The 12,866-nt window shown below is 44.3% G+C and overlaps 1 protein-coding gene across 1 annotated transcript in view; it reads left to right on the plus strand.

Moving 5' to 3' along the window:
* Positions 1-12,866, plus strand: part of WDR70 (WD repeat domain 70) — a 1,822,964-nt gene that overhangs the window by 78,769 nt on the left and 1,731,329 nt on the right. The window contains exon 3 of the mRNA XM_085631103.1: positions 8,339-8,453. Within this exon, the coding sequence (XP_085487229.1) occupies positions 8,339-8,453 (115 nt within the window). The remainder of the gene's footprint in view (positions 1-8,338; positions 8,454-12,866) is intronic.

The raw sequence follows: 12,866 nt of genomic DNA on the forward strand, positions 1-12,866 counted from the left end.
AGCATGTTTGTCCCATTTATTAAAACTGTCCCACATCGCTTGTCTGACCTTTTTCTCAAACAAACATTGCTGCAAATATTGAATTTTATCTAGATCAACTGAACTGTCCACCGGTCATCTCAAATCCTCATTTCCCTTAGTATATCGATGCCACAGTCTGTTCCACAAGTTCACACCTGTCCCATATTTTGTCATCATCTTCCATGCAGGAATACCCTCGACTGGGACTGGTTGGGACTCATCCAGGCGTGGACTCATGAAACAGCAACAACAACACCGTGAAATATATTTCATTCGTTTGCTCATTGTGCCTTAAAGTCAAAGACCATCTAATTGAGAAAACTTACCAATACAATCAATTCAGGCCTATTTATCAGGTCCAAACTGAAACCCAACCAATATAATGCAATAAAATTCTCAATACCAAAAACTAATCAATAATTCATAACACCTGTTACAAAATAACTCAGAACAATCTCACCAGGTATTTGCTGAAGACGTCCGACTCTGTACTCTGCAATTCAGCCACTTTTCGCTTGACCAGTTTGGAACCTTTGCCGGACAGATCGTGTTGCTGAGGGACTTCAGATGGCAGCTGCAAGAAACTAGTCTCATTAGCAGGGTCCCCAGCAATCAGTTATTTTTGGATCGTTTCGCCACAGACACAAATGCTGTTGCATTTCCCATGTAAAGGCCCCACGTTCGGGTGCCATTTGTGGAGAACGCACCTCTGCGCTCTGGAAGATTCCACTCTTGTCCACTTAAATCCAAACGAGTACAGGTAGTCGGAGGTAAAACAGAGTAGTTTATTTATGCTTAAACTGGTGCAAAACCAGCAAGGAAAAATCCTGTTCCATGAAGGTAAAGAACAACTGAAAGAATTCTCCTTACATATTTATACTATACTTCAAACAAGTCTGCGTACAGACTCTACTTCTCTCCCCTAATCCATTGAAAGGTTCCTTCCAGTTATACATTCAAAAAGAATAGCTAACCACACTTCATTTTCAAGGTGGGTAATCATAGACCATCACTGATTGCAAATTGAATGGACAAACACAGTGTGGCTTTCCATCTCAGATAAGCACTAATGATTAACAAAGTGTAATTATTCTAGCAACCTTTCAGTACTTTTCCAAGGACATGGAGAAGTAAAGAATGCACACTGTCAGCACGTACATGGAAAAAGTCAGGCGGATTTAAAAAAATGTCTACACATGTTTATATTATACAACCATTTCCTCAATCTACCAGATAAACTACTTCTTCATCATACAAATATTCCCCATTACTAGGAATAGGAAGTCTTGACAGTCAGCCTGAACATTCTCTTGCCCAGCTACATGTTCCACTTGGTACTTGTACTCCTGTAACCTGGCAGCGAAACGCATAAGGCAAGAGGAACCCTTGTCTGCACCACCAGGACTCAAAATTTTAAGCAATGGCTTATGATCAGTCCTCAACTTGAATCAAGTGCCCCATAAGTACGCAGTGAAATACTGAACACCTCATACGCCTTCCTCTCAATTACAGCATAATACCTTTCTGACTTATTAAGGGTGCGTGATGCAAAAGCTACAGCTTTTCTTTACCGCTGTTGACTTGAGACAAAACTCCCCAATACCATGAGCACTGGCATCAACCGTAAGTAAAGCTTCCTTCCCTTGCTCATAGGGGGTTAATATTCCAGCATTTACTATTTCACTTTTAATACACTTGAACGCTCTCCCCTGATTAGCACCCCACTCAAATTTTTACCTTTCTTAAGTAGCTCTCGCAACGGTTCAGTCTTTTCAGCAAAGTCACTCACAAATTTAGAATAATACTCAATTAACCCCATGATTAATTGATCTTTACCAGTGGGAATGGCAGCCAAGTCAATAGATTTCAACAATTCCTCTTTAGGTTGTACACCATGCTCTGAAATTGTATATCCTAAATCTATTTCCTTCAACAAACATTTGCATTTGTCTTTCCTTAGGGTGAGACCAGCATCTTCTAGTGTACTAAGTACCCTATCTAAAGTCTTATTATGTTCAGTTTCATTTTTCCCTGTTATTAAAATATCATCCTGGAAATAATACACATTGCTGACACCACCAAATAAATTATGCATCATGTGTTTAAAAAATGCAGGTAGCGGACCCCAGTTCAAAAGGAAGCCTTTTGAACTGAAAAACACCTTCCATGGTAATGAAGGCTGTAAACACTCTTGACTTGGGGTGCAATGCAATTTGGAAGTAGGCTGATCTTAAATCTAACTTGGAAAAAAACGTAGTTACATTCATTAGTAATACCATCTCTGCTATGTTAGGCCAAGGAAAAGGGTCTGTCAGTATACTCTGATTACAAGATCTGAGATCCACACAGAATATCAATTTTCCATCCTTTTTCTTTGTAATAACAATAGGAGAAAGCCATTCTGACACCTCCACTGGCTAAATGACCCCCTCCTTTTGCATTTCAGACATATTTCACTTCACTCCTAATAGCAACCAGAATCCTTCTCAACTCATGTCTAACGGGTTACGAACCCTCTTTTATTTTGATTTTTGTGAACATACCCTTTGAGTTTACCCACACTTTTACAAAATACTTTACTATGTTTGGCGCGAATGGATTCAACACAGTCGCTCTTCTGTATAGACAAAACTTGCTCTTTAGACCTAGGACCAGAACTACATGCAAATCATGTTGTTGTACCCACCTCAAAATGCCTGCACCAGCCTTAGAAACGTACATTTTTCCCATAACTTTCTTTACTTTGAGCTCGAGTTGAGTGTCTATGAACCCCTCTATATGTATGGATTCTCCACCATAACCTTTAGGTGTAATGTTACTCCTGCACAGTACTGTATTTGGCCATTTGTCTTTAAAACCACTGAAGGGAATTATTGCAAACATAGAACCTGGATCAACTATTAATCACACAGACACCCCATTCAGTGTAAAGATAGCCTTTGGTCTCTGTATAGTCACCCTATTAGCTGACTCGATACACAACACAATGTCAGAAATAGGATTTGCATCATCAACAAACGCAACTGTATTCCTTGAGAAGTCTTTGGAAACTGTAGCCTTATGTCCTCTCTTTCTACATTTCTTACAATCTTTGTCTTTCGCAAAACAGCCTCTAAAGTCTGCTGCATGAGTCATGCTCCCACACCTATAGCAACTATTAAATTTCCCTATGCCACCATCTACCATTTTGGGTTTGGCTCTAACTGGAGTTGCTTTGTAGCAATTATTTGTTTAGTTTTGACAGAAGCTCTTCTTTCTTTCCAACTACATTTACAAAGTCATGTTTAATTAATTCTAATCTTTGCATTTCCCTTATGCGCGTATCTGACGACTTTGTTTTTTTTATTGAACTATTGACTGGTCACAAATCATTTGATCTGTCATAGGACCAAACTCACATTTGATAGCCAGTTCTCTTAAACGAGTAACCATCTGATCAACTGTCTCTCTCTCTTTCTGTGGTTAAGAATAAAACTTGTCGTTGCATCAAAATATTTACTTGCTCACCATAATGCGTTTCTTACCTATTGTTAGCTTTTGACCATCAGCACCTTGACTTGCGGTAAAAATGTAAAGTCATGTTGACCTTCTTTACCTAAACAATTAACGATAAAGCTTTTTTCTAGAAGCAGGAAAAAGCAAACCATCTATGGCTTCAATGTAATTTTCAAAAATTGCAACCCACTCCTCCCACTCAATAGTTGGGGGATTCACCTTCATGCACAAATGAAGGAAGTGGTGTAACCATCTGATTGGCTGCCATAATAATGTAATAGACAAATGAATATACGATTTATATACAAGAACTGAGAGTGCAAAATGTTACGTAGATTGCAGAACACCGATACATATTCAAGGAGGAAAACAAAGACTATGTTGCCAAGCAGTATCAGGTATGAGTGTGCCAATTACTGTTGAGTGTACACAATAAAAACACTGTCTAAGTTGAAATCAGCAGAAACTGGCACATAGTGTTGAAGTAGAATCAAAACTGCACAAAGATGGGTTCACGTGACGTACAGTGTAAAGCGTGAGCTATGTATCCCATAATGCACGCAGAGCAGGAAAGAGGTTGACGTGGTGTGCGAGGGAGAAACGTAGTATCAGGAAGTCTTGTGCTCGTCACTGGGGAGGTCTCGGGCTCATCACTGGGGAGGTCTTGTGCTCGTCACTGGGGAAGTCTTGTGCTAGTCACTGGGGAGGTCACGCACTCGTCACTGGGGAGGTCACGCACTCGTCACTGGGGAGGTCACGCGATCAACAGCGAGATACCGATGAGTAAGTGAAAATAAATCCAACAGAACCTTAATGCTGTAGTCAAAGTAATGTGGCCCAGCATAAAATGAGGCTTATTCAAAGTGCCGAATTGTGTTGGTTTCCATGACGTCTCCACACGTCTATAGATAAACGCATAGGTTCCACCTCGCTGTGATGTAGCGCAGGCAATAATCGCCAAATTGTTGTAGTTAAGAATTCACGTACACCTCTGAGTTGCTTACACATTGTTTATTGCTCGTCACAGACTGAGGCTCCCAGCTTGCTCCATACCTCCTCATTCGTCCTCAACCGTCTATCCTCCATCACGAGCTGCATCGAACGTGCAAGCACCGTATTGGATGTGTCCTGCGACTGCCTTGTGCCGCTGAGGAAATAAAAATTGTGAGACCTATGTGTCCCCTATGTGCCCCCCAACGCTTTATGTACACATGCATGTATCCCATGCATTTCCCCTCCATGGCCTGTCTATCACGATGCTTATGCTATAACGTGGCCTGCCATCATCCAGTCTCCCATGAGAGAAACGACAAATCTGCATTGAGGCCTACACGTTTTGCATCATGTTTTCCTGCACTCGTGTCATTTTCATGAAAAAACCCATTTTTGTGGCTCCGCCAGAGCCGAAAGGAGGTTTCAGGCCTCAGACGCTCTGAGAGCTGCAGCTGCGTATCCTTGGCCTTGCACACTTGGGCCTCAGCCAAAGGGGCCCTGTCCGAGGTGCCGAGACAGTATTGAGAACGGTTATCTGCTTACTCCTACTGAACCACATTCCTGCCTGGAGAAGGAGGAATAAACACGACCCGTCTGCAAAGGAGAGAGCCTAGCCTTTCTGTCTCTTTTTGTGTGATTGCAAAGCTCACGTCAGTGAAAAGCCCATAGCCCCCATGTAAGGCCTACGCAGTGAATGAAGAAATAGATGCCACATTGGCTCTTGGTGATGGGCAACCTATGTCACAAATCAGTCCCTGCTCCAGACTTTAGATATCAGATAATACAAGATGTGCTGGTCGTCCTGACACTGAAGGCCTCACTTCCAGACACCCCGATTGCACAGCAGCCCCTCCCCACGTCAGTTACACGTCATGCTCGAGTTGAGCACAAGTAAGGCAAAGTTCCAGTAAAGTTCCAGCTGATCACGCAACCCCCTCCAGGTATCCACCCACCTATGACATTCACCTATGATCATCAAGTGGACGCCCACATGGACGCCCACCTTCACGCCTACTTACACACCCACATGCTCTTATCTCATTCTCTCTTGCTCTGCCTGAAGCGCTTCTGCTTACGTATAATATTGAATGTATATATACTGTACTCTGTGAATAAAGTTTGAGAATATTTCAGGAGAATTCTGATCAGAAGACCCTTCCTGATCCCTTGTGGTGATGGAACTATTCTCCCTATAACTCGAGTTATTGGAATAAAGCCCTTTTGAACCTGATACCACAGACTCAGCCTCTTGCTTTATGCATGATCATATTGATACATATAGAAATTATGAGTGCGTAATACTTTATTTACGACACCGCTGTCGGGAGGTCGCAATACATATATATAATACTATGATATAGAACAACCATGCTCTTCTTATTTGGATGGCCCTATCCCTCTGGAGCGTTTTTGGGCCTTACGGATTCAGGAGCGTCCTCTACTGAAATCACTACTGATGGGTTCGCCCTCGGCACCAGTCGGGCCCCATGGATCCGTTGTTGGATATGAAGCAACTCCACCCGCGAGACCACAACCTTCCATAGAGCCTGCTCTAGTACAGTGGTTCCCGGCACCACCACTGTCCCGTCGCAGTGCCGACCCCATCACCATTCCTGTCTTCAATACTTAGCCAGATTGCCATTGGCCTGCATCATGCCCTTTCAGTGAGATCCTTTGATCAGCCGGGGGAGGTAGAGGATGACCCTTATGTATTCCATCACTCCCTAGATTAACCAGAGGACAACTGGTATGAGGAACTTGCAGATGCCAGTGGATTAGATACCTCACTGGAGACTGGCTTGCTCTTTCCTACTGTGACTACGGAGGAAGTGGCCTCCTGTGAAATGGTGGTGCTGAGGGTGGGTGAGGTCCTGGACCTTTAGTTGCCCTCATAGCCTGTCTTGACAGAAGTGCTTTAGCTGGAAGTTACCCCTTACGAATCTCTACTCCCTTTTAATGAAGCCCTTGCGGATGTCCTACTCCGGTCCAAGTACAAGTCCTGCACAGGAACCCCTGTGCAATAAACCATTGTTCGCCCTCAATCTCCCTGCTCCTGGGGACTCTGGTTTCTTCATCCAGCACTCCACTCTGGAGAGCTTGGTAGTCCAAGCCTCCACCTCCTTAATTAACCAGGGTGCGTTCCCTACCAATCCACCAGATAGGGAATCCAAAAGTTAGACACCTTTGGCAAGAAGATATTCTCTTCCATCAGCCTAGCACTGCGGTGGGTGAACACCGCATGCTTTTTGGGCTGATAAACCATCACTGTGTGGGATTCGGTTGCGCAAGTGCTGCCCATGGTTTCAGAGGAGGCCTGAACCATACTCGCACAAGCAATTTCTGATGGACAAGACACAGCAAAGTTCACCATAAGATGTGTGCTAGACACCACTGACTCACTAGGCAGAGCGATTGCATTTTCGGGGGCACTCATCCGTCATGCCTGGTTAAGAACCTCTGGCTTTTCAGGAGATGTCCAGTCTTTCTCTCATGGACATGCCCATTGATGGTTTTAGCTTTTCTAGCAAAAAAGCAGACTTCTCCCTTGAGTACTTTAAAAATAGCAAGGCTACGGCCAGATCCTTGGGCCTATCCATGGCTCCCTGCCAGCCTCAATCTGACTTTTGCTTTGTCTGTGGCTACGGTAGGGGCTACCAACGGAGTCCTCTCCCACCGAGCCACCACCGCCGCAGGCTTCCCAGCCTTTTTGTGGTGCAGACGTGGTTCCTGCAAACCATGTGGGGCCACCAGCCAGAGGTCGACCTAGTTCATTGCCTCCCTGGCAACCGCCGCCCCTTAAGCCCCTTTAGTTTGCCCTCATACCATCACAGGCACCCAGTGGGAGGCAGGATTTCCCATCATCTACCCCACTAGCAGTCCATAACATCAGACAAGTGGGTCCATCAAATCATCCAGAGGGGCTACTCCATCCCCTTTCTGTAAACTCTTCCACCCATGCGCGCTTCTCACACCCCCACCCAAGTAAGCCACCACATTCCCTCTACTTGGTATTGTTAAGCCTGCCTTGGAGGGCTCACCCCAATCTTTGCTTTCCGCTGTGCTTCCTGAATGATTCTCACTCTTGCTTCCATTCTTTCCCTCCTAGTTTACGGAGGAGGCTTTCCCCCGTGAACTTATGTCTAGGCTGCTCTACTTTTGCGTTGACCCCACTGTCAACCTACTCACTTCTCCTTAGTCCTGCTGCCGCTACGCTGGTTCTTTCCATCCTCCTCCTATGTCTGACCCTGAAATTATTCCTCCTTTTCTTCCGGTGCCGTGTTTGCCTGATACTGCCCTCCAAAGCCCTTCTTCACATCTTCAGCCTTCAACTTCTACACCCGACATTTACCGTTGTGCTAAATATCGGTGATATATTCCTAAAGGTACGTGTTGTTAAGCGTGCACAATACTGCTCCATATACATAGGCAAGAAAAGGTTTAGACGCCAACACTGTGGAGTGCAGTTCTAAGTCATATTCCTGATTGCGACTCCTTTTCATCTTTGCGTGATGCCCTAAAGAATCCTTACATTTTCAGGTTTTCCCATGCAGCCCCCTTTGCAAGCTCCGGTTTGCTTGTGCCTTGATGTGATGCGGTTACTTTGACTAGCAGTTTTAAATGCAATTGAAACATCAATTGGTCTTTAAAATAATGAGGCAGAAAAGTTTTTTTTTAATCAATTTGTTTTAGGAAAAACCTCATTCCATGTTATCAAGTCAACACAGCATTGTGTAGTAACTTGACTTTATTAGTGCTATGCCTATTGTTGTGATTCTTTGCACTCCATTTCTATCTGAAATGAAAAAACCTGTGTTCTTTATGATTTCAGAGGCGAGTGAACACGGAGATGAAAAAAGTAAAGAAGCATCGAAGGAGCACCAGGCGTGTAGCAAGTCAACATCTAGCTCTACACTGAAGAAGAATTCCTCCAGTTCCAGCTCTGGGTAGTGTTGTTTTCTAATATATATTGATAGAGGGAAACCTATGTATGGTATACCAAAAGAATTAGGGGGAGGGCCTGGGTTAGGAGCAAACATTTCAAAGAGGATTGGGCAGCAATCACAGCATGACGAAATTAAATCCCGCCTGTTTAAACCTTCCATATTAGAAGGTGGCGCTACAAAACACGGAAAAGCAGTATTAAAAAGCAAAACCGAAAAAAATATGTTGGAGCAGTTAGTCCCAAGCACACGAGTGACAGTAAAACAAACTGCTGGAAAAGCAATTCTTTGTTAAAAGGGTCACTGTTGCCAAAGTATAGTGGTTGTGGGTTTAAAAAAAAAAAAAAAAATTAGCCAGTATCAACATGAACGCTGTACAACTAATCGTGTATGCAAAAGATTACTAGATTCAGAAAAAACTTTTTAAAAATCCCAAAGGACACAATAATACAGTAGCTAAAATGTACTTGACTTGAGGAAAACATAGAAAAGAAATTGTGTTCACCAAGATATATTTCAGAAATGTGCAATTGTAAGTATAACACAGATAAACACAGTTTTAACTATTTCTAGAAAATTAAATGCTCTGGACTGGTTTGTTTTAAATAGAAGCGGCTCCACTTCAACGACTCCACTCCAGAGTAAGCTAAGTTCCTGCTTGGGTACTGTGATACATATCCTTGCCTGATCTGGCTGGTTAATAGAGAGCAAAATTATTAGTTTGCTCATACCAGAACTGTTAGAGCAGTACTGGTGCCACAGTCTCTGTTTTTATATATGTTGTTAATTTAGACACTGTGTCAAAAATCAATTACATTTTCAAATGACATTATAATTTTTCGTTATTCGAGTAGCATCTTTCCTTGTAGATGTGTACAGTAATGATTACTGTTTTATGCTTGCATCATAAGGTCCTTTATTAGGTCTCAGCCTACCAGCTGTGCTGCCTAGTTTGCTAAAGACACCTGGGGATTTTTGAAAGTTGACCTAGGAATGCATTCCGTTTATTTTTTACCATTGGCTTTGTGGTTTGGAGCTCACATTTTCTGGCTTTCTATTTGCTGGCTTCATATGCTTTAGGCTCTTCTGATTCAGTTAGTCCCTCCTGTTGCCTAAACCGTGTATACTGTATTCTTTCACCAACTCACTTTCTGTAAACAGGCCTTTAAACCTTGTTTTTATCTCATCACATTTGCTGTGCATTCAAGACAGAGGTCAAATGCCATGCGCCGTCTTCCGAAAGCACTTGTTTACTTTTCTTTCTCTGACTTCAAAGTGAGAGAATTTATGTGACAATCTTGCTGGCTTTTGGGGGTAGTAAAGTGTTTTATTTTATCACACGACAACATTTAAATTGTTAGAAATGGGGGTCTCTAGTTGGCAATGGCTGGCCACTGTCCAAGTAGGGACCCTTCTTCCTAAGTCAGAGTAAGCGGGCTACACCCTTTGAAAACCCCTGCTCAACCCTGTGGTAACGCAGCACGAGCAGTTAGGCTTATCTCAGAGGCAGTGTGTGAAGCATTTATGACCATACACAGTAACACAGTGAAGAACACTACAAAGGGACACCACACAAGTAGTTATAGAAAAATAAGTATCTTTATATATATAGGCTTAACACAAGACCAATAACGGTAAAAAGCCACAATACTGAAAATATGATTATTCTTGAAATGATGCAAAAACAGTTCAAAGTGTGCAAAGAGGAGTTCAGTTGAAAGCAGTGGCCTCTGCGACCCTTTTACTTACAAAGTACCTGGATTCTGTAGACAAACAACCAAAATGTCGCAAAGAAGCTGTAGCGAAGATTTTCCTCATGCGAGACCAGCGATGTGTTGAATCCTTGCCGCAAGGGAGGATGATGCGCTGATCTGCAGAAGCGTGTGGGACAAAGCGACAAACTTCTCCACGCTAAGCCGGCGATGCGTTGAAATCCTTGCCACGAGGGAGGATGGTGCGCCGAGCCTGTTGCATTTGCGATCCTGTTGCGATGAAAAGAAATGGCGCTCTGCGAGGGAGCGACGATCCTGATGCGATCAAAATGGCGGACGCCCGGCGGACGCCCGGCGTCCGCGCTGCGATGTCGTGAAGCGATGAACTCGATGCGATGACCTTTGGTTAGCAAGCACTTGGAGGCTCACAAACGTGCGATGCGATGATCTTCGGGTTAGCGAGCCTTTGGCAGCCCGCAAACGTGCGATGCGATGATTTCCGGTAGCGAGCCCTCAGCGGCAGCAGCGCGATGATTTTCCTTGCGCTCTTCAGCTGCAGTGGCTCGCAAACGGCCGTTAGCGACGATTTTCAGCACTCTCTTCTCTGTAGTAGAACTAGAGGCCCTGGAACTCACAGGAGCCTCACCTGCAGATAGAAATCCTCGCTGGGAGTAATCAGGAGGCTGGTGGTGGAGTCTGATGTACCTGAGACTCCAGCAGGAGGCTAGCTCTCTTCTAGCCCTTGGGTGATTGCTGTAGCAAGATAAAATGAAAGTTCCTTCAAAGTCCTTTTCCTCTTGTTCCTAGTCCAATAGTAACCACTGCAGGCCAATCCAAGAAACAGCACACAAGCACAAGGACAGTCACCTCCTGCAGATTCCTTCGGTTACACGGACAGAGGTTCATATTGTTGTCCAGGCGCAATACAAATTGTAGGGGTTTCCGCACAGATATTTATACCCCAAAAGTCTTTGTTCTCAAAAGCTACAAGTCACTGAACCCAGCCAGAACCAGTTCTGCCCAGTCCTGGAGCACTTTGTTTACCAGGCTGCATCCTTCCTTTCAGAAAGAGGGGGTCTGCCATCAGACGCACAGTGGGAGGTGGAGCCAGCATTCACCTTGCCAGGCACAGCCCTATTCAGGTCCAGGAGCTACTCCCCCCCCATACTCCAATGCAGATCTCTCTATTCAACCCAGGTCTGACTCGGCCTGCCCTGTCCCTCCAAAACCAGACCGCCAATACACATAACAGCAGAGCACACTGGAAGGCTTAGGCAAGAAAATACCTACTTTCTAAAAGTGGTATTTTCAAACACAGAATATAAAAATACACTTCACTAAAAGATGTATTTTAATATTCTAAGATCAGGCATACTAAATGTGTTTTTCTCCATGTTCTTTGGGTCAGTTAGGACTAAAGAATGTAATAGTCAAACCTCCCATTCTGGCCTATGGAGAACAGGTACAGTAGTGAAAAACAAAATTGGGTGTAATTCACTACCAGGACATGCTACACACATCAGAGCATGTCCTACCTTACACATACAATGCACCCTACCATAGGGGTGACTCGCATGATGCCAAGGGAAGGTTCAGGGGATGGGAAGTGGGTGCACTTCACAGCCAAGATGGGAGTTCTGGACTGCACACAGACACTGCAGTGGCAGGTCTGAGACACACTTTACAAGCTGCTTCTGTGGGTGGCGCAAACCAGCGCTGCAGTCCCACCAGCAGCATTTGGTTTACCAGCCCTGGGCACTCACAGGCCACGCTACTAGGGACTAACAGGCAAACCAAATAAGCCAATCAAGGATATACCAATTCACATGTCATATTTACACAGGGAGCATTCGCTCTGTGGCACTGAATGGCAGTGGCACAGCGCCCAGAGCATCTAATACCAGCAAAAACAGAGGACACAACAGCGAAAAATGGAAGGGATACCCACGCCAATGGTGCCAGGTCTAACCTAAATGAACTGCGTAAGTATTTCACAACATATCAGAATGAGGCACACAAATGAAGCACATTTTATGTTATTTCTGAAGTGTGTTGAAAACAAATATTTTAATATGATGAAAACAAATCAGTACACTAGGTGATTCTATTTCCACACATTTTCGTTTGTGCACTGGATAGTTTTAATAGCAAAATTGTATGTCCGGGCAAACGTAATGGTCCTTTCAGTTGAAACTGTGTTGTCTGTAAGTGCAATGCACCACCATACCATACACCCCCTGCTATACGCCACTCCACTGCACTCTGCACCACTCCACTCTACGCCACTGCACTCTATGCCACTTCACGTTACACCTCTCGACTCTACCCTGTACCACTCTACTCTATGCCAATGCACTTTTCGCCACCCTACACCACTTCACTCTTCGCCACTGCACTCCTCCAGTCTAGGGCCCACCAATCTTCTGTGCACAGCTCCACTCTACGCTACTGTACTCCACTCTGCATCACTGTACTCAGCGCCACAGTACTCTATGCCAGTACACTCTATGCCAATTCACTGTATGCCACTCTAATCTACTCTTCACCATTGGCCTCTATGCCACTGCCCTCTGTGCCACTGCCCTGTACCCCACTTTACTCTAAGCCATTACACTTTATGCCACTCTACGCAACTGCACCCTACCCTGCACAACTCCAATCTTTGCCACTCCACTCTTTGCCACTTCACTCTGAAACAATCTTC

Source organism: Triturus cristatus, chromosome 2_1 (assembly GCF_964204655.1).
Source record: "Triturus cristatus chromosome 2_1, aTriCri1.1, whole genome shotgun sequence".
Taxonomy (NCBI): Eukaryota; Metazoa; Chordata; class Amphibia; order Caudata; family Salamandridae; genus Triturus; species Triturus cristatus.